At 58.4% G+C, this 19,951-nt stretch overlaps 1 protein-coding gene across 1 annotated transcript; it reads right to left on the reverse strand.

Moving 5' to 3' along the window:
- LOC147412750 (synaptophysin-like protein 1) lies at positions 1-19,100 on the reverse strand. Its single transcript, XM_086481059.1, is given in 6 exon segments — positions 1-114; positions 1,392-1,457; positions 1,460-1,570; positions 10,455-10,665; positions 13,272-13,390; positions 19,032-19,100. Coding segments are annotated over 6 exon segments (690 nt in total).
- Between the last annotated feature and the right edge of the window lie 851 nt (positions 19,101-19,951).

A 19,951-nucleotide genomic window follows, 5' to 3' on the forward strand; every position in this document is an offset into this window, starting at 1 on the left:
TTACACGGGGGGCGGGGCGGCGGCGGGGGGCGGGGCCGGGCGGTGGAAGTTGGTCTCCTTGTAGACGAACCAAGAGCTCCCGGCCCAGAGGACGAGGTTGAGGAAGCCGAAGACCTGGCAGAGGAAGAGGAAGGTGCCTCAGTTTCCCTCCCCATCCCCCTCAAGGTCTCCAGAGGGACCTCCCGGTAAGGCCCCGCCCCCTCCCCGCCTCAGTTTCCCCACTCAGCTCCTTCCAACACCCACCCCCGTGGTCCATGGTGGACCTCCAAGAGTTTCTTCAACCCAACCTTGCCTCAGTTTCCCCACTCAGCCCTTCCAACACCCACCCCCAACCCCATGGTGGACCTCCAGGAGGTTCCTCACCCCAATCCCGCCTCAGTTTTCCCCCTCAACTCTTGCAACACCCACCCCCAAAGTCATGGTGGACCTCCAAGAGGTTCCTCAACCCTCAACATGGCCTCAGTTTCCCCACACAGCTCCTCCCAAGCCCATGGTGGACCTCCAGGAGGTTCCTCAACCCAACCCTGCCTCAGTTTCCCCACTCAACTCTTCCAACACCCACCCCCATGGTCCATGGTGGACCTCCAAGAGGTTCCTCACCCCAACCCCGCCTCAGTTTCCCCACTCAGCTCTTCCAACACCCATCCCCAACCCCATGGTGGACCTCCAAGAGGTTCCTCACCCCAACCCCGCCTCAGTTTCCCCCCTCAGCCCTTCCAACACCCACCCCCCAACCCCATGGTGGACCTCCAGGAGGTTCCTCACCCCAATCCCGCCTCAGTTTCCCCCCTCAACTCTTCCAACACCCACCCCCAAGGTCATGGTGGACCTCCAAGAGCTTCCTCAACCCAACCCTGCCTCAGTTTCCCCCCCTCAGCTCTTCCACCACCCACCCCCAACCCATGGTGGACCTCCAAGAGGTTCCTCACCCCAACCCCGCCTCAGTTTCCCACTCAGCTCTTCCAACACCCATCCCCAACCCCATGGTGGACCTCCAGGAGGTTCCTCACCCCAATCCCGCCTCAGTTTCCCCCCTCAGCTCTTCCAACACCCACCCCCAACCCCATGGTGGACCTCCAAGAGCTTCCTCAACCCAACCTGCCTCAGTTTCCCCCCTCAGCTCTTCCAACACCCACCCCCAACCCCATGGTGGACCTCCAGGAGGTTCCTCACCCCAATCCCGCCTCAGTTTCCCCCCTCAGCTCTTCCAACACCCACCCCCATGGTCCATGGTGGACCTCCAAGAGGTTCCTCACCCCAACCCCGCCTCAGTTTCCCCCCCTCAGCCCTTCCAACACCCACCCCCAACCCCATGGTGGACCTCCAGGAGGTTCCTCACCCCAACCCCGCCCATCCCGTCCCCTCCCCCCTCCCCCCGTCCAGGGACCCACCACGGAGACGTTGAGGGAGCCCATGGGGGTGACCCCCCCGGGGACGCAGGTGACGGCGGGGGGGGGTGGCAGTGGGGCAAGGTGGCCGCCGTCGAGGTCTTGACGTCCGTGAGGGCCTTGGCCCAGGCCGAGGAGCTCACGAGCCACAGGAAGGAGAAGGCCACGGTGGCCAGGAAGTCCTGGGGAGGACAAGGGGGGTGGGACTTGAGGGGGGGGGGGTGGGGGGGCACCCCAAAATCTGGGGGCTGGAGAGGACAACCATGGTGGACCCCAAAATACGTGGGGATGGAGAGGAGAATCGTGGTGGACCCCAAAATCTGGGGGATGGAGAAGACAATCGTGGTGGACTCCAAAAATCTGGGGGGGTGGAGAGGACAACCATGGTGGACCCCAAAATCTAGGGGGGGTGGGAGGACAATCGTGGTGGACCCCAAAATCTGGGGGATGGAGCGGAGAATCGTGGGGGACCCCAAAATCTGGGGGGGTGGAGAAGACAACCATGGGGGACCTCAAGTTCTAAAGACCTTGGGGGTGGAGAGGTCAACCATGGGGGACCCCAAAATCTGGAGATGGAGAAGACAATCGTGGGGGACCCCAAAATCTGGGGGCTGGAGAGGACAATCATGGTGGACCCCAAAATACGTGGGGGTGGAGAGGACAACCATGGGGGACCTCAAGTCTAAAGACCTTGGGGTGAAGAGGAGGACCATGGTGGACCCCAAAATCTGGGGGGAGGAGAGGACAATCGTGGTGGACCCCAAAATCTGGGGGATGGAGAAGACAATCGTGGTGGACCCCAAAAATCTGGGGGGGTGGAGAAGAACCGTGGTGGAGCCCAAGTTCTACACCTTGGGGGTGGAGAGGTCAACCATGGTGGACCCCAAAATCTAGGGGGGGTGGGAGGACAATTGTGGTGGACCCCAAAATCTGGGGGATGGAGAGGAGAATCGTGGTGGACCCCAAAATACGTGGGGGTGGAGAGGACAACCATGGGGGACCTCAAGTTCTAAAGACCTTGGGGGTGGAGAGGTCGACCATGGTGGACCCCAAAATCTGGGGGGAGGAGAGGACAACCATGGGGGATCCCAAAAATCTGGAGATGGAGAGGAGAATCGTGGGGAACCCCAAAATACGTGGGGGTGGAGAGGACAACCATGGTGGACCCCAAAATCTGGGGAGTGGAGAGGACAATCGTGGTGGACCCCAAAATCTGGAGATGGAGAGGACAACCATGGTGGACCCCAAAATACGTGGGGGTGGAGAGGACAACCATGGGGGACCCCAAGTTCTAAAGACCTTGGGGGTGGAGAGGTCGACCATGGTGGACCCCAAAATCTAGGGGGGAGGAGAGGACAACCATGGTGGACCCCAAAATCTGGGGGATGGAGAGGACAACCATGGGGGACCCCAAAATACGTGGGGGTGGAGAGAACAAGCATGGGGGACCTCAAGTTCTAAAGACCTTGGGGGTGGAGAGGTCAACCATGGGGGACCCCAAAATGTGGGGGATGGAGAGGAGAATCGTGGTGGACCCCAAAAATCTGGGGGGGTGGAGAAGAACCGTAGTGGACCCCAAGTTCTACACCTTGGGGGTGGAGAGGTCAACCATGGGGGACCCCAAAATGTGGGGGGGGTGGAGAGGACAATCGTGGTGGACCCCAAAATCTGGGGGATGGAGCGGAGAATCGTGGTGGACCCCAAAATCTTGGTGGGGGTGGAGAGAACAACCATGGTGGACCCCAAAATACGTGGGGGTGGAGAGGACAACCATAGGGGACCCCAAGTTCTAAAGACCTTGGGGGTGGAAAGGACGACCATGGTGGACCCCAAAATCTGGGGGGAGGACAACCATGGGGGACCCCAAAAATTTGGAGATGGAGAGGAGAATCATGGTGGACCCCAAAATATGTGGGGGGGGAGAGGACAACCATGGGGGACCTCAAGTTCTAAAGACCTTGGGGGTGGAGAGGTCGACCATGGTGGACCCCAAAATCTGGGGGGAGGAGAACCATGGGGGACCCCAAAAATCTGGAGATGGAGAGGAGAATCGTGGGGGACCCCAAAATACGTGGGGGTGGAGAGGACAACCATGGGGGACCTCAAGTTCTAAAGACCTTGGGGGTGGAGAGGTCAACCATGGTGGACCCCAAAATCTGGGGGATGGAGAGGACAACCATGGAGGACCCCAAAAATCTGGAGATGGAGAGGACAATCATGGTGGACCCCAAAATCTTGGTGGGGATGGAGAGGACAATCGTGGTGGACCCCAAGTTGTATAGACCTTGGGGTGGAGAGGACAACCATGGGGGACCCCAAAATCTGGAGATGGAGAAGACAATCGTGGGGGACCCCAAAATCTGGGGGATGGAGAGGAGAATCGTGGTGGACCCCAAAATCTGGGGGATGGAGAGGAGAATCGTGGTGGACCCCAAAATCTGGGGGATGGAGAAGACAATCGTGGTGGACCCCAAAAATCTGGGGGGGTGGAGAAGAACCGTGGTGGAGCCCAAGTTCTACACCTTGGGGGTGGAGAGGTCAACCATGGGGGACCCCAAAATCTAGGGGGGGTGGGAGGACAATCGTGGTGGACCCCAAAATCTGGGGGATGGAGCGGAGAATCGTGGTGGACCCCAAAATCTTGGTGGGGGTGGAGAGAACAACCATGGTGGACCCCAAAATACGTGGGGGTGGAGAGGACAACCATAGGGGACCCCAAGTTCTAAAGACCTTGGGGGTGGAAAGGACGACCATGGTGGACCCCAAAATCTGGGGGGAGGACAACCATGGGGGACCCCAAAAATTTGGAGATGGAGAGGAGAATCGTGGGGGACCCCAAAATACGTGGGGGTGGAGAGGACAACCATGGGGGACCTCAAGTTCTAAAGACCTTGGGATGAAGAGGAGGACCATGGGGGACCCCAAAATCTGGGGGGGGGGGGGGGTGGGGTGGAGAAGACAACCATGGGGGACCCCAAAACCTGGTGAAGACGCGGAGAAGCCCCTCCCCCAAGGGGGCGGGGCACTTACCTCACATCCTGTCCGTGGCAGCAGGAGGAGAGAAGTTCAGAGGGGGGTTAGTGTCCGCCCCACCCCCACCCCCAAATGTCCTCCCACCCCCCCCAAAATCTCCCTCCCCCCCCCCCCCAGGCTCCACCCAGCTGGAGGGGGGAGGAAGATGACGGCGGCCATGATGATGCTCCACGGGGGGGGGGGGGGGGTGGAGCCCCAAGGGCTGCTGGGAGGGGTTGGCCAAGGGATGGGTGGGATGGATGGAGAAGACCTGGATGGAGAAGACCTGGAAGGTGGGATGGATGGAGAAGACCTGGATGGAGAAGACCTGGAGGGTGGGATGGAGGGAGACCAAGAGGGTGGGATGGAGGAAGAAGACCTGGATGGAGAAGACCAAGGTGGTCGGTTGGACGTTTGGAGAAGACCAAGGTGGTCGAGCGTTTGGAGAAGACCAAGGTGGTCGGGCGTTTGGAGAAGACCAAGGTGGTCGGGCGTTTGGAGAAGACCAAGGTGGTCGGGCGTTTGGAGAAGACCAAGGTGGTCGGGCGTTTGGAGAAGACCAAGGTGGTCGAGCGTTTGGAGAAGACCAAGGTGGTTGGACGTTTGGAGAAGACCAAGATGGTTAGACGTTTGGAGAAGACCAAGGTGGTTGGACGTTTGGAGAAGACCAAGGTGGTTGAGCGTTTGGAGAAGACCAAGGTGGTTGGTTGGACGTTTGGAGAAGACCAAGGTGGTTGGTTGGACGTTTGGAGAAGACCAAGATGGTTGGATGGAGAAGACCAAGGCGGTTGGGTGAATGGATGGAAAAGATCAGGAACAACAGATGGAGAAGACCAGGATGGTTGGGTGGATGAAGAACACCAGGATGGTTGGATGGAGAAGCCCAGGATGGTTGGATGGAAAAGCCCAGGATGGTTGGATGGAGAAGCCCAGGATGGTTGGATGGAGAAGCCCAGGATGGTTGGATGGAGAAGCCCAGGATGGTTGGATGGAGAAGCCCAGGATGGTTGGATGGATGAGGAACACCAACACGGTCGGTTGGTTGGAGGGATGGAGAAGACCCAGATGGTTGGAGAAGCCCAGGATGGTGGGATGGAGAAGACTGGAATGGTTAGATGGATGAGGAACACCAAGCTGGTCGGTTGGTTGGATGGATGAGGAACACCAAGAGAGTTGGATGGATGAGGAACACCAAGCTGGTCGGTTGGTTGGATGGATGAGGAACACCAAGAGGGTTGGATGGATGAGGAACACCAAGCTGGTCGGTTGGTTGGATGGATGGAGAAGACCCAGATGGTTGGATGGATGAGGAACACCAAGAGGGTTGGATGGATGGATGGAGAAGACCCAGATGGTTGGATGGATGAGGAACACCAACACGGTCGGTTGGTTGGATGGATGGAGAAGCCCCAGACGGTGGGATGGAGAAGCCCAGGATGGTTGGATGGATGAGGAACACCAAGAGGGTTGGGTGGATGGATGGAGAAGCCCCGGATGGTCGGATGGAGAAGACCCAGATGGTTGGATGGATGGTTGGATGGAGAAGCCCAGGATGGTGGCATGGAGAAGCCCAGGATGGTGGCATGGATGAGGAACATCAAGAGGGTTGGATGGATGAGGAACACCAAGCTGGTCGGTTGGTTGGATGGATGGAGAAGCCCCGGATGGTGGGATGGAGAAGACTGGAATGGTTGGATGGATGAGGAACACCAACATGGTTGGTTGGTTGGATGGATGGAGAAGCCCAGGATGGTTGCATGGATGAGGAACACCAAGAGGGTTGGTTGGATGGATGGATGGAGAAGCCCCAGATGGTGGGATGGAGAAGCCCAGGATGGTGGGATGGATGAGGAACACTAAGAGAGTTGGATGGATGGATGGAGAAGACCAAGATGGTTGGACGGAGAAGACCCAGATGGTTGGATGGATGGTTGGATGGAGAAGCCCAGGATGGTTGGATGGAGAAGCCCAGGATGGTTGGTTGGATGAGGAACACCAACACGGTCGGTTGGTTGGAGGGATGGAGAAGACCCAGATGGTTGGTTGGATGAGGAACACCAAGAGGGTTGGATGGATGAGGAACACCAAGAGGGTTGGATGAATGGATGGAGAAGACCAGGATGGTCGGATGGATGAGGAACACCAAGAGGGTTGGATGGATGAGGAACACCAAGAGGGTTGGATGGATGAGGAACACCAAGAGGGTTGGATGGATGAGGAACATCAAGCTGGTCGGTTGGTTGGATGGATGGAGAAGACCCAGATGGTTGGACGGAGAAGCCCAGGATGGTTGGTTGGATGAGGAACACCAACACGGTCGGTTGGTTGGAGGGATGGAGAAGACTGGAATGGTTGGACGGATGAGGAACACCAACATGGTTGGTTGGTTGGATGGATGGAGAAGACCAGGATGGTTGAATGGAGAAGACCAGAATGGTTGGATAGATGAGGAACACCAAGATGGCTGGATGGATGGAAAAGCCCCGGATGGTGGGATGGAGAAGCCCTGGATGGTGGGATGGATGAGGAACACCAAGAGGGTTGGTTGGATGAGGAACATCAAGAGAGTTGGATGGTTGGATGGAGAAGCCCAGGATGGTTGGATGGAGAAGCCCAGGATGGTTGGATGGATGAGGAACACCAACACGGTCGGTTGGTTGGATGGATGGAGAAGACCCAGATGGTTGGACGGAGAAGCCCAGGATGGTTGGTTGGATGAGGAACAGCAAGAGGGTTGGTTGGATGAGGAACACCAAGAGGGTTGGATGGATGAGGAACACCAAGAGGGTTGGTTGGATGAGGAACACCAAGAGGGTTGGATGGATGAGGAACACCAAGAGGGTTGGATGGATGAGGAACATCAAGCTGGTCGGTTGGTTGGAGGGATGGAGAAGCCCCGGATGGTGGGATGGATGAGGAACACCAAGAGGGTTGGTTGGATGGATGAGGAACACCAAGAGGGTTGGATGGTGGGACGGAGAAGCCCCAGGATGGTGGGACGGAGAAGCCCCAGGATGGTGGGACGGAGAAGCCCCAGGATGGTGGGACGGAGAAGCCCCAGGATGGTGGGATGGATGAGGAACACCAAGAGGGTTGGATGGATGGAGAAGACCCAGATGGTTGGACGGAGAAGCCCAGGATGGTTGGTTGGATGAGGAACAGCAAGAGGGTTGGTTGGATGAGGAACACCAAGAGGGTTGGATGGATGAGGAACACCAAGAGGGTTGGTTGGATGAGGAACACCAAGAGGGTTGGATGGATGAGGAACACCAAGAGGGTTGGATGGATGAGGAACATCAAGCTGGTCGGTTGGTTGGAGGGATGGAGAAGCCCCGGATGGTGGGATGGATGAGGAACACCAAGAGGGTTGGTTGGATGGATGAGGAACACCAAGAGGGTTGGATGGTGGGACGGAGAAGCCCCAGGATGGTGGGACGGAGAAGCCCCAGGATGGTGGGACGGAGAAGCCCCAGGATGGTGGGATGGATGAGGAACACCAAGAGGGTTGGATGGATGGATAAGACCCGGATGGTTGGATGGAGAAGCCCAGGATGGTTGGACGGATGAGGAACACCAAGAGGGTTGGATGGATGGATGGAGAAGCCCCGGACGGTGGGATGGAGAAGACTGGAATGGTTGGACGGATGAGGAACACCAAGCTGGTCGGTTGGTTGGATGGATGGAGAAGACCCAGATAGTTGGATAGAGAAGCCCAGGATGGTTGGTTGGATAAGAAACACCAATAGGGTTGGTTGGATGGATGGATGGAGAAGCCCCAGATGGTTGGATGGAGAAAGACCAGGATGGTTGGATGGATGAGGAACACCAACACGGTCGGTTGGTTGGATGGATGGAGAAGCCCAGATGGTGGGATGGAGAACACTGGAACGATTAGATGGATAAGGAACACCAACATGGTTGGTTGGTTGGACGGATGGAGAAGACCCAGATGGTTGGTTGGATGAGGAACATCAAGAGGGTTGGTTGGATGAGGAACACCAAGAGGGTTGGATGGATGAGGAACACCAAGAGGGTTGGATGGATGAGGAACACCAAGAGGGTTGGATGGATGAGGAACACCAAGAGGGTTGGATGGATGAAGAACACCAAGAGGGTTGGTTGGATGGATGGAGAAGACAAGGATGGTTGGATGAGGAACACCAAGAGGGTTGGATGGATGAGGAACACCAAGAGGGTTGGATGGATGAGGAACACCAAGAGGGTTGGATGGATGAGGAACACCAAGAGGGTTGGATGGATGAGGAACACCAAGAGGGTTGGTTGGATGGATGGAGAAGACAAGGATGGTTGGATGAGGAACACCAAGAGGGTTGGATGGATGAGGAACACCAAGAGGGCTGGATGGATGAGGAACACCAAGAGGGTTGGAGGGATGAGGAACACCAAGAGGGTTGGATGGATGAGGAACACCAAGAGGGTTGGATGGATGAGGAACATCAAGCTGGTCGGTTGGTTGGATGGATGGAGAAGCCCCAGATGGTTGGACGGAGAAGCCCAGGATGGTTGGTTGGATGAGGAACACCAAGAGGGTTGGATGGATGGATGGAGAAGCCCCAGATGGTGGGATGGAGAAGACTGGAATGGTTGGATGGATGAGGAACACCAAGAGGGTTGGATGTATGGATGGAGAAGACCAGGATGGTCGGATGGATGAGGAACACCAAGAGGGTTGGATGTATGGATGGAGAAGACCAGGATGGTCGGATGGATGAGGAACACCAAGAGGGTTGGATGTATGGATGGAGAAGACCAGGATGGTCGGATGGATGAGGAACACCAAGAGGGTTGGATGGATGAGGAACACCAAGAGGGTTGGTTGGATGAGGAACACCAAGAGGGTTGGTTGGATGAGGAACACCAAGAGGGTTGGTTGGATGAGGAACACCAAGAGGGTTGGTTGGATGAGGAACACCAAGAGGGTTGGATGGATGAGGAACACCAAGAGGGTTGGATGGATGGATGGAGAAGCTCCAGATGGTTGGACGGAGAAGACTGGAATGGTTGGACGGATGAGGAACACCAACATGGTTGGTTGGTTGGATGGATGGAGAAGACCAAGATGGTTGGATGGATGAGGAACACCAAGAGGGTTGGATGGATGAGGAATACCAAGAGGGTTGGATGGATGAGGAATACCAAGAGGGTTGGATGGATGAGGAACACCAAGAGGGTTGGATGGATGAGGAACACCAAGAGGGTTGGATGGATGAGGAACACCAAGAGGGTTGGATGGATGAAGAACACCAAGAGGGTTGGTTGGATGGATGGAGAAGACCAGGATGGTTGGGTGGAGAAGACCAGGATGGTTGGATGGATGAGGAACACCAAGAGGGTTGGATGGATGAGGAACACCAAGAGGGTTGGATGGATGAGGAACACCAAGAGGGTTGGATGGATGAGGAACACCAAGAGGGCTGGATGGATGAGGAACACCAAGAGGGTTGGATGGATGGATGGAGAAGACCAGGATGGTCGGATGGATGAGGAACACCAAGAGGGTTGGTTGGATGAGGAACACCAAGAGGGTTGGATGGATGAGGAACACCAAGAGGGTTGGATGGATGAGGAACATCAAGCTGGTCGGTTGGTTGGATGGATGGAGAAGACCCAGATGGTTGGATGGATGAGGAACACCAAGAGGGTTGGTTGGATGGATGAGGAACACCAAGAGGGTTGGATGGTGGGACGGAGAAGCCCCAGGATGGTGGGACGCAGAAGCCCCAGGATGGTGGGACGCAGAAGCCCCAGGATGGTGGGACGCAGAAGCCCCAGGATGGTTCGATGGATGAGGAACACCAAGAGGGTTGGATGGTTGGATGGAGAAGTCCCAGATGATTGGATGGAGAAGACTGGAATGGTTGGATGGATGAGGAACACCAAGAGGGTTGGTTGGATGAGGAACATCAAGCTGGTCGGTTGGTTGGACGGATGGAGAAGCCCCGGATGGTGGGATGGAGAAGCCCCCGATGGTGGGATGGAGAAGCCCCCGATGGTGGGATGGAGAAGCCCGAGCCACCGCCGGCGCGGACTCACCGCCAGGGGCAGCCTCCCGCCGGCGCCGCGGTAGAGGTGGAGGAAGCCCAGGTAGAGGCCGAGGGCGGCCAAGCTGTAGAGGAAGGAGAAGACGGCCACCGCCACGAAGAACTGGGCCGAGGAGGAGAAGTCCCCCACCAGGTGGACATCCGCCGCCCACGTCCGGTTGCAGAGCCCCGTCAGCGACGGCGTGAAGATGGCGTGGTTCAACCTGGGGGACACGGACACACCCAACCCCCAAGGGGTTGTCTTCTCCTGCCGGTGGCCTCTCAAGCCTTGCCCAGGAGCTTCTGGGGTCTCCTGGGATCTCGGGGCATCTCCCAACCCTTCCCAGAGCTTCAAGCTTCACCCATGAGGTCCTACAAGTTCTGGTGGCCCGCCACGGAGACCTCAAACCCAACTGCTGCTTCTTCTCTTCTCCTCCTCCATCTTTGAGGGAACCTTCTTGGACCTTCAACCACCTCCCAACCCTTCCCAGAACTTCAAGTCCCACCAACAAGGTCCTACAGCTGCTGGTGGCCCACCATGGAGACCTCAAACCCAACTCTTGCTTCTCTTCTTCTCCCCAACCATGTCTGAGGGACCTTCTTGGACCTTCAACCACCTCCCAACCCTTCCCAGACCTTCAAGTCCCACCAACAAGGTCCTACAAGTTCTGGTGGTCCGCCATGGAGACCTCAAACCCAACTCTTGCTTCTCTTCTTCTCCCCAACCATGTCTGAGGGACCTTCTTGGACCTTCAACCACCCCCCAACCCTTCCCAGACCTTCAAGATTCACCCATGAGATCCTACAAGTTCTGGAGGCCCACCTTGAAGACCTCAAACCCAACTCTTGCTTCTCTTCTTCTCCCTCTCCGTCTTTGAGGGACTTTCATGGATCTTCTTGGACCGTCAACCACCTCCCAACCCTTCCCAGACCTCCACCACCCACCAACAAGGTCCTACAGCTGCTGGTGGCCCACCATGGAGACCTCAAACCCAACTCTTGCTTCTCTTCTTCTCCCCATCCATGTCTGAGGGACCTTCTTGGACCTTCTTGGACCTTCAACCACCTCCCAACCCTTCCCAGACCTTCAAGATTCACCCACGAGGTCCTACAAATTCTGGTTGCCCACCATGGAGACCTCAAACCCAACTCTTGCTTCTCTTCTTCTCCCCAACCATGTCTGAGGGACCTTCTTGGACCTTCTTGGACCTTCAACCACCTCCCAACCCTTCCCAGACCTTCAAGTCCCACCAACAAGGTCCTACAAGTTCTGGAGGCCCACCTTGAAGACCTCAAACCCAACTCTTGCTTCTCTTCTTCTCCCCATTCATGTCTGAGGGACCTTCTTGGACCTTCTTGGACCTTCAACCACCTCCCAACCCTTCCCAGACCTTCAAGTCCCACCAACAAAGTCCTACAAGTTCTGGTCCACCATAGACACCTCAAACCCAACTCTTGCTTCTCTTCTTCTCCCCAACCATGTCTGAGAGACCTTCTTGGACCTTCAACCACCCCCCAACCCTTCCCAGACCTTCAAGATTCACCCACGAGGTCCTACAAATTCTGGTTGCCCACCATGGAGACCTCAAACCCACGTCCTTCTTCTCCTCTTCTCTCTCTCCATCTTTGAGGAACCTTCTTGGACCTTCTTGGACCATCAACCACCTCCCAACCCTTCCCAGACCTTCAAGATTCACCCACGAGGTCCTACAAGTTCTGGTTGTCCACCATAGACACCTCAAACCCAACTCCTGCTTCTCTTCTTCTCCCCATCCATGTCTGAGGGACCTTCTTGGATCTTCTTGGACCTTCAACCACCCCCCAACCTTTCCCAGATCTCCATCACCCACCAAGGTCCTACAGCTGCTGCTGGCCCACCATGGAGACCTCAAACCCAACTCTTGCTTCTTTTCTTCTCCCCATCCATGTCTGAGGGACCTTCTTGGACCTTCTTGGACCTTCTTGGACCTTCTTGGACCTTCAACCATCTCCCAACCCTTCCCAGACCTTCAAGTCCCACCAACAAGATCCTACAAGTTCTGGTGGCCCACCATGGAGACCTCAAACCCAATTCTTGCTTCTCTTCTTCTCCCCAACCATGTCTGAGGGACCTTCTTGGACCTTCTTGGACCTTCAACCACCCCCCAACCCTTCCCAGACCTCCACCACCCCCCAACGAGCTCCTACGAGTTCTGGTGACCCACCATGGAGACCTCAAGGCCAACTCCTTCTTCTCTTCTCCTCCCCACCCATCTTTGAGGGACCTCCTTGGACCTCCTCGCCCTCCTTGGCCCTCCAACCATGCCCCACCCCCTTCCTGGACCTCCGCTGCCCATCCCCCCCCAGTCCCACAGGTTCTGATTGGCCGACCCCACCGCTCTCCGCCCCCCCCCCCATGGCCCCTCCTCCCCGCCCACCTTTGAGGGACCTTCTAGGACCTTCTCGGACCTTCTCCCCCCCCCTTCCAGGACCTCCCTCGCCCACCCCCCCCCCCCCTCCTCCTCCAGCTTCTGATTGGCCGAGCCCACCGCTCTCCGCCTCCCCCCCCCCGGTTGCTCCTCCCCCCTGCCCCACCCCCCCCCCCCCTACGACCTTCCAGGACCTTCTCGCTCCTCCCCCCTTCCAGGACCTCCCGCCCCCCCCCCCCACCCCGCTGCTGCTGATTGGCCGCCCCGTACGACAGCGTCAAGGCCTCCCATTGGCCCCGCCCACTCCCCCCCCAAAAGAGGCGATTGGCCCCTCCCACGGCTCCGCCGCTCGCCCCGCCCAATCGGCCGCAGCCCCGCCCCGTCCCGCCCCCCCCCGCCGGCCAATCGGCGCCGGGGCTCACCGGAAGGGGTAGGCGAAGGGGGCGGCGACGCTGACGTTGGATTGGCCGTCGCAGGTGATGCGGAAGGTGACGGCGCCGCGGTAACCGCCGCAGGTGGCGAAGGCGAAGATGGAGAAAAGCTGCCGGGGAGCGGCAAAAGCGGGTGAGAAACGGGCGGAAACGGGCAAAAACGGGCAAAAGCGGGTGAGAAACGGGCAAAAACGGGCAAAAACGGGCAAAAGCGGGTGAGAAACGGGCAAAAACGGGCAAACGCGGGTGAGAAACGGGCAAAAACGGGCAAACACGGGCAAAAGCGGGTGAGAAACGGGCAAAAACGGGCAAACACGGGGGGAAACGGGCAAACACGGGGGGAAACGGGCAAACACGGGGGGAAACGGGCAAACACGGGGGGAAACGGGCAAACACGGGGGGAAACGGGCAAACACGGGGGGAAACGGGCAAACACGGGGGGAAACGGGCAAACACGGGGGGAAACGGGCAAACACGGGGGGAAACGGGCAAACACGGGGGGAAACGGGCAAAAATGGGCTAGAGCGGGTGAGAAACGGGCGGAAACGGGCAAAAGCGGGGGGAAACGGGCAAAAGCGGGGGGAAACGGGCAAAAGCGGGGGGAAACGGGCAAAAGCGGGGGGAAACGGGCAAAAGCGGGGGGAAACGGGCAAAAGCGGGGGGAAACGGGCAAAAGCGGGGGAAACGGGCAAAAGCGGGGGGAAACGGGCAAAAGCGGGGGGAAACGGGCAAAAGCGGGGGGAAACGGGCAAAAGCGGGGGAAACGGGCAAAAACGGGGGGAAACGGGCAAAAACGGGGGGAAACGGGCAAAAACGGGGGGAAACGGGCAAAAACGGGGGAAACGGGCAAAAACGGGGGAAACGGGCAAAAACGGGGGGAAACGGGCAAAAACGGGGGGAAACGGGCAAAAACGGGGGGAAACGGGCAAAAACGGGGGGAAACGGGGGAAACGGGTGAGAAACGCGGGAAACGGGCAAAAACGGGTGAGAAACGGGGGAACTAGGCAAAAACGGGCAAAAGCGGGTGAGAAACGGGTGGAAACGGGCAAAAACGGGCAAAAGCGGGTGAGGAACGGGGGAAACGGGCAAAAACGGGGGGAAACGGGCAAAACCGGGGGGAAACGGGCAAAACCGGGGGAAACGGGCAAAACCGGGGGGAAACGGGCAAAAACGGGGGGAAACGGGCAAAAACGGGGGGAAACGGGCAAAACCGGGGGGAAACGGGCAAAACCGGGGGGAAACGGGCAAAAACGGGGGGAAACGGGCAAAAACGGGGGGAAACGGGCAAAAACGGGGGGAAACGGGCAAAAACGGGGGGAAACGGGCAAAAACGGGGGGAAACGGGCAAAAACGGGGGGAAACGGGCAAAAACGGGGGAAACGGGCAAAAACGGGGGGAAACGGGCAAAAACGGGGGGAAACGGGCAAAACGGGGGGAAACGGGCAAAAACGGGGGGAAACGGGCAAAAACGGGGGAAAACGGGCAAAAACGGGGGAAACGGGCAAAAACGGGAGGAAACGGGCAAAAACGGGGGGAAACGGGCAAAAACGGGGGGAAACGGGCAAAAACGGGGGAAACGGGCAAAAACGGGGGGAAACGGGCAAAAACGGGGGAAAACGGGCAAAAACGGGGGAAACGGGCAAAAACGGGAGGAAACGGGCAAAAACGGGGGGAAACGGGCAAAACCGGGGGGAAACGGGCAAAAACGGGGGGAAACGGGTGAGAAACGCGGGAAACGGGCAAAAACGGGTGAGAAACGGGCAAAAATGGGCAAAAGCGGGTGAGAAACGGGGGAAACGGGCAAAAATGGGTGAGAAACGGGCAAAAACGGGTAAAAACGGGTGAGAAACGGGCGGAAACGGGCAAAAGCGGGTGAGAAACGGGGAAACTGGCAGAAAATGGCAAAAACGGGCAAAAGCGGGTGAGAAACGGGGGAAACGGGCAAAAATGGGGGGAAACGGGCAAAAACGGGCAAAAGCGGGTGAGAAATGGGCGGAAACGGCAAAAGCGGGTGAGAAACAGGGGAAACGGGCAAAAACGGGTGAGAAACAGGGGAAACGGGCAAAAACGGGTGAGAAACGGGCGGAAACAGGCAAAAACGGGGGGAAACGGGTGAGAAACGCGGGAAACGGGCAAAAACTGGTGAGAAACGGGCAAAAACGGGCAAAAGCGGGTGAGAAACGGGCAAAAACGGGTAAAAACGGGTGAGAAACGGGCGGGAAACGGGCAAAAGCGGGTGAGAAACAGGGAAACGGGCAGAAAATGGCAAAAACGGGCAAAAGCGGGTGAGAAACGGGGGAAACGGGCAAAAGCGGGGGGAAACGGGGGCGAAACGGGGGCGAAACGGGCGGAAACAGGCGGAAACGGGCGGAAACAGGCGGAAACGGGTGAGGAACGGGGGGAAACGGGCAAAAACAGGTGAGGAACGGGGGAAACGGGCAAAAATGGGCAAAAGCGGGTGAGAAATGGGCGGAAACGGGCAAAAGCGGGTGAGAAACGGGCAAAAATGGGCAAAACCAGGGAGGAAACGGGAGAGAAACGGGTGAGAAACAGACGGAAACGAGGGGAAACGGGGGGGAAAAACGGACAAAACCAGGCGAAAAAGGGGCCCAAATGGCAAAACCGGGTGAAAACGGGTGAAAAAAGGGCAAAACCGGGTGGAAACCCGGGCGGAAACCGGGCAAAAAGGGGGGGTTGGCCCCAAAAGGCACCCAGAGCCCGGCGGGCCAACCCCCAAAAAAGGGCAAAAATGGGGGTTCTGGGGGGAAATTGTGATTCCTGGGGCAAAAAAAACCCGGAATTGTGGGAAAATTTGAATTAGGGCGGGGAAAATTCGAATTCTCGGGTGCAAACCTGCGAATCATCCCACGGAAAAAGCGGATTGTTGTGTGAAAACCTGGGAATTATCAGGGAAAACCCCACGAATTATTGGGCCAAAACCCCCCCCCCCCAAATTTCTGGGCGAAACCCCGCGAATTTAGCGGGTGGAAAAGTGCGAATTCTCGGGGGGAAACCTGTGGGTTATCGGGCTAAACCGGGGGGATTATCGGGGGAAACCGAGTAATTCCCGGGGGAAAACGAGCCCCAGCTCCTGAATTCCCGTTGCACCAAAATTCCATCTAAACCTTCCAAACTAAATCAAAATTTAAACAGAATTTTAAAACCTTAAATTCCAAAATCCGTATTAAAAAATTCATATTGGAATCATAGCCCCAAAATTTAAATTCTATTTAGCAAATCAAAAATCCAAGACAAATTTAAGAACTTTTAACCAAATTTTAAATTAATTTTTAATTTTATTTTAGTTTAATTTTAATTTAATTAATTTAATTTTATTTTATTTTATTATAATTTAATTTTAATTAAACCAAAACTTAAATTAATTTTAAATTTTTCACCAAACTTCATAATCAAATCAGAAATTTCAATAAATTTATAAAACCCATAAAATATTCAAACCCAAATTAAAACCAGCCCTTAACCCCCACCCCACCCCAATTTAAAATTTAAATTAATCCCAAGCCGCAACTTCAAAATTAAATTAATCTTAACGTCAAATCCACCCAAATTTCCACTTTTCGGCCTCTTTTTCAAATTTCATTTTCGATTTCAATTCCATTTTCCATCAAACATAAAATCCTTAAAATTTACTTTCTAATTTTCAAACTTTCACTCAAATTTCATTTTTCCACTCAATTAAAATTCCAAATTTCCTTTCCAACCTCAATTCCAAATTTCTACGTAAATTTTAAAATTAAATTTTAAAATTTCTTCATTTCTAAAGGGATTTTTTTCCCGGTTTTCCCTCCGTTTTTTCCCCCACTTTAACGCCCCAACGGGACCCTCCGTCCTCCTCCCAGTCCCTCCCAGTAACGCCCCCCCCCAGCACGCCCAGTTTGTCTCCAGCCCCTCCCAATACCCCCCCAGTCCTGCTCCCAGTCACTCCATTAACCCCCCAGTCCCCTCACAGCCCCCCCCCGGCCATTCCCAGTAACACCCAGTAGCTCCTTGGGCCCTCCCAGTCCTCCCCCAAGCCCTCCCAGTCCCCTCGCAGCCCCTCCCAGTAACCCCCAGTGCTCCCCAAGCCCTCCCAGCTTCCCCCAGCCCCTCCCCAGTGCCCTCCAGTCCCTTCCCCGTGCCTCCCAGTGCCACCCAGTGCCACCCCAGTCCCTTCCCCGTGCCTCCCAGTGACACCCAGTGCCACCCCAGTCCCTTCCCCGTGCCTCCCAGTGCCACCCCAGTCTCTCCCAGTAACCCCTAGTCCCCCCCAAGCCCCCCAGTGTCCCCCCAAGCCCTCCCAGTGCCTCTCTCCAGTCCCCCCCAGTGCCTCCCAGTCTCCCCCCCAGTCACCCCCAAAGCCCCCTAAACCCTCCAGCACCTCCCAGTTGCCCCCAGTCCCACCCCGCCCCCCCAAGCCCTCCCAGTAACCCCCTCCCGTCACCCCAGGGCCACCCTAAGCCCCCCCCCAGCGCCTCCCAGTTCCCCTTCCCAGTAACTCCCAGTCCCCCCCACCGCACCCCCAGTGCCTCCCAGTCACCCCCCAACCCCTCCCAGTTCCCCCAACGCCTCCCAGTAACTCCCACCCCCTCCCAGTTCCCCCCGCCCCCCCAGTCCCCCCCTGTGCCTCCCAGTCCCCCCCCAACGCCTCCCAGTAACTCCCAGCTCCCTCTCCGCCCCCCCAGAGCCCCCCTAACCCCTCCCAGTAACTCCCAGTCCCCCCACCGCCCCCCCAGTAATTCCCAGTCCACCCCCAACCCCTCCCAGTTCCCCCTCCGCCCCCCCAGCTCCCCCCAACCCCTCCCAGTCCCTCCCAGTTCCCCCTCCGCCCCCCCCAGCTCCCCCTCCGCCCCCCCCAGCTCCCCCTCCGCCCCCCCCAACCGCTCCCAGTCCCTCCCAGTTCCCCCTCCGCCGCCCCCTAGTCCCCCCCCAACCCCTCCCAGTCCCCCCTCCGCCCCCCCCACTAATTCCCAGTCCCCCCAAACCCCTCCAGTCCCCCCCCCGCCCCCCCAGTCCCCCCCCAGTGCCTCCCAGTTACACCTCCGCCCCCCAACAGCTCCCAGTCCCTCCCAGTTCCCCCTCCGCCCCCCCAGTCCCCCCCCAGTGCCTCCCAGTTCCACCTCCGCCCCCCCCAACCCCTCCCAGTCCCTCCCAGTTCCCCCTCCGCCGCCCCCAGCTCCCCCCCAACCCCTCCCAGTCCCCCCTCCTCCCCCCCCAGTAATTCCCAGTCCCCCCAAACCCCTCCCAGTTCGCCCCCCCAGTCCCCCCAACCCCTCTCAGTCCCTCCCAGTTCCCCCTCCGCCCCCCCAGTCCCCCCCCAGTGCCTCCCAGTTCCACCTCCGCCCCCCCCAACCCCTCCCAGTCCCTCCCAGTTCCCCCTCCGCCGCCCCCAGCTCCCCCCCAACCCCTCCCAGTCCCCCCTCCTCCCCCCCCAGTAATTCCCAGTCCCCCCAAACCCCTCCCAGTTCGCCCCCCCAGTCCCCCCCAACCCCTCTCAGTCCCTCCCAGTTCCCCCTCCGCCGCCCCCAGCTCCCCCCCAACCCCTCCCAGTCCCTCCCAGTTCCCCCTCCGCCCCCCCCAGCTCCCCCTCCGCCCCCCCCAACCCCTCCAGTCCCTCCCAGTTCCACCTCCGCCCCCCCCAACCGCTCCCAGTCCCTCCCAGTTCCCCCTCCGCCCCCCCCAGCCCCTCCCCGTGCCCCCTCCGCCCCCCCCCAGCCCCTCCCAGTCCCTCCCAGTGCCCCCAGTCGCACGCACCCACTGGAGGCCCCGCACCAGCCCCAGCGGCTCCTTGGCCGGGCCCAGCTCCAGCCGCGGCGCCGCCATCTTCCCCCTCCGCCCCGCGCGCCGGAAGTGTCGTCACGGCGTAGAGGGGAGGGGCGGGGCCGCGCTTTCCCGCCGCCGCCGCGTCATTGGCGCAGCGGGACGCGCCCCGCCCATCGCCTCGCCCCGCCCCTTCGCGCCCCCCCCCCACCCGCCCGCCTCGTTTGCATGCCCCGCCCCGCCGGGCTCATTTGCATAACACAGCCAACCGCCGCTCTGCTTATTTACATACTCCCGCCCCCCGCCCCCCCCCCCCCGCGGCGATCGGCTCATTTGCATCGCCCCGCCCGCCGCGGCGGCTCATTTGCATAAAGCCGCCCGCTCGAATCTGCGCGTGACCACGCCCCCCCCCGCAGCCTCATTTGCATATCGGCGCATTCTGCTGCTTTGCATAATAAATCACGCACACACGCGCATCTCATTTGCATATTCGATTACACAGTCGCTTTATTCGCAATAGCATTCTGCTTTCTCATTTACATAGCCACACCCCCGCGCCCTCCCTCATTTGCATAACGCTCTCGAAGCCCCGCCCCCCCGCCCCACACCTACACCCCCCCCCAGGGGGTGGGGCCGCTGATGACATCACAGGCAGAGGCGGGGCTTTGACCGGGGGGGGGGCAGCTCCCAGCTCTAACCCCCGCCCCTCCGTCAAGCCCCGCCCCCCCGCCCCAAGGCCACGCCCCCTCCGCCCCAGGGTCCTACTGCCCCCCCCCCCGCCCCCAACTGCCCCTAAACCCCCCCCCAAAATGCCCCTAAAACCCCCCAACTTGCCCCAGACCCCCCCCAACTTGCCCCCGGGACCCCCTAGTTGCCCCCAGGACCCCCCCCAATTGCCCCCCCTGCCCTACAGC

Source organism: Leptosomus discolor, unplaced genomic scaffold (genome assembly GCF_034619465.1).
Source record: "Leptosomus discolor isolate bLepDis1 unplaced genomic scaffold, bLepDis1.hap2 HAP2_SCAFFOLD_207, whole genome shotgun sequence".
NCBI classification, from domain to species: Eukaryota; Metazoa; Chordata; class Aves; order Leptosomiformes; family Leptosomidae; genus Leptosomus; species Leptosomus discolor.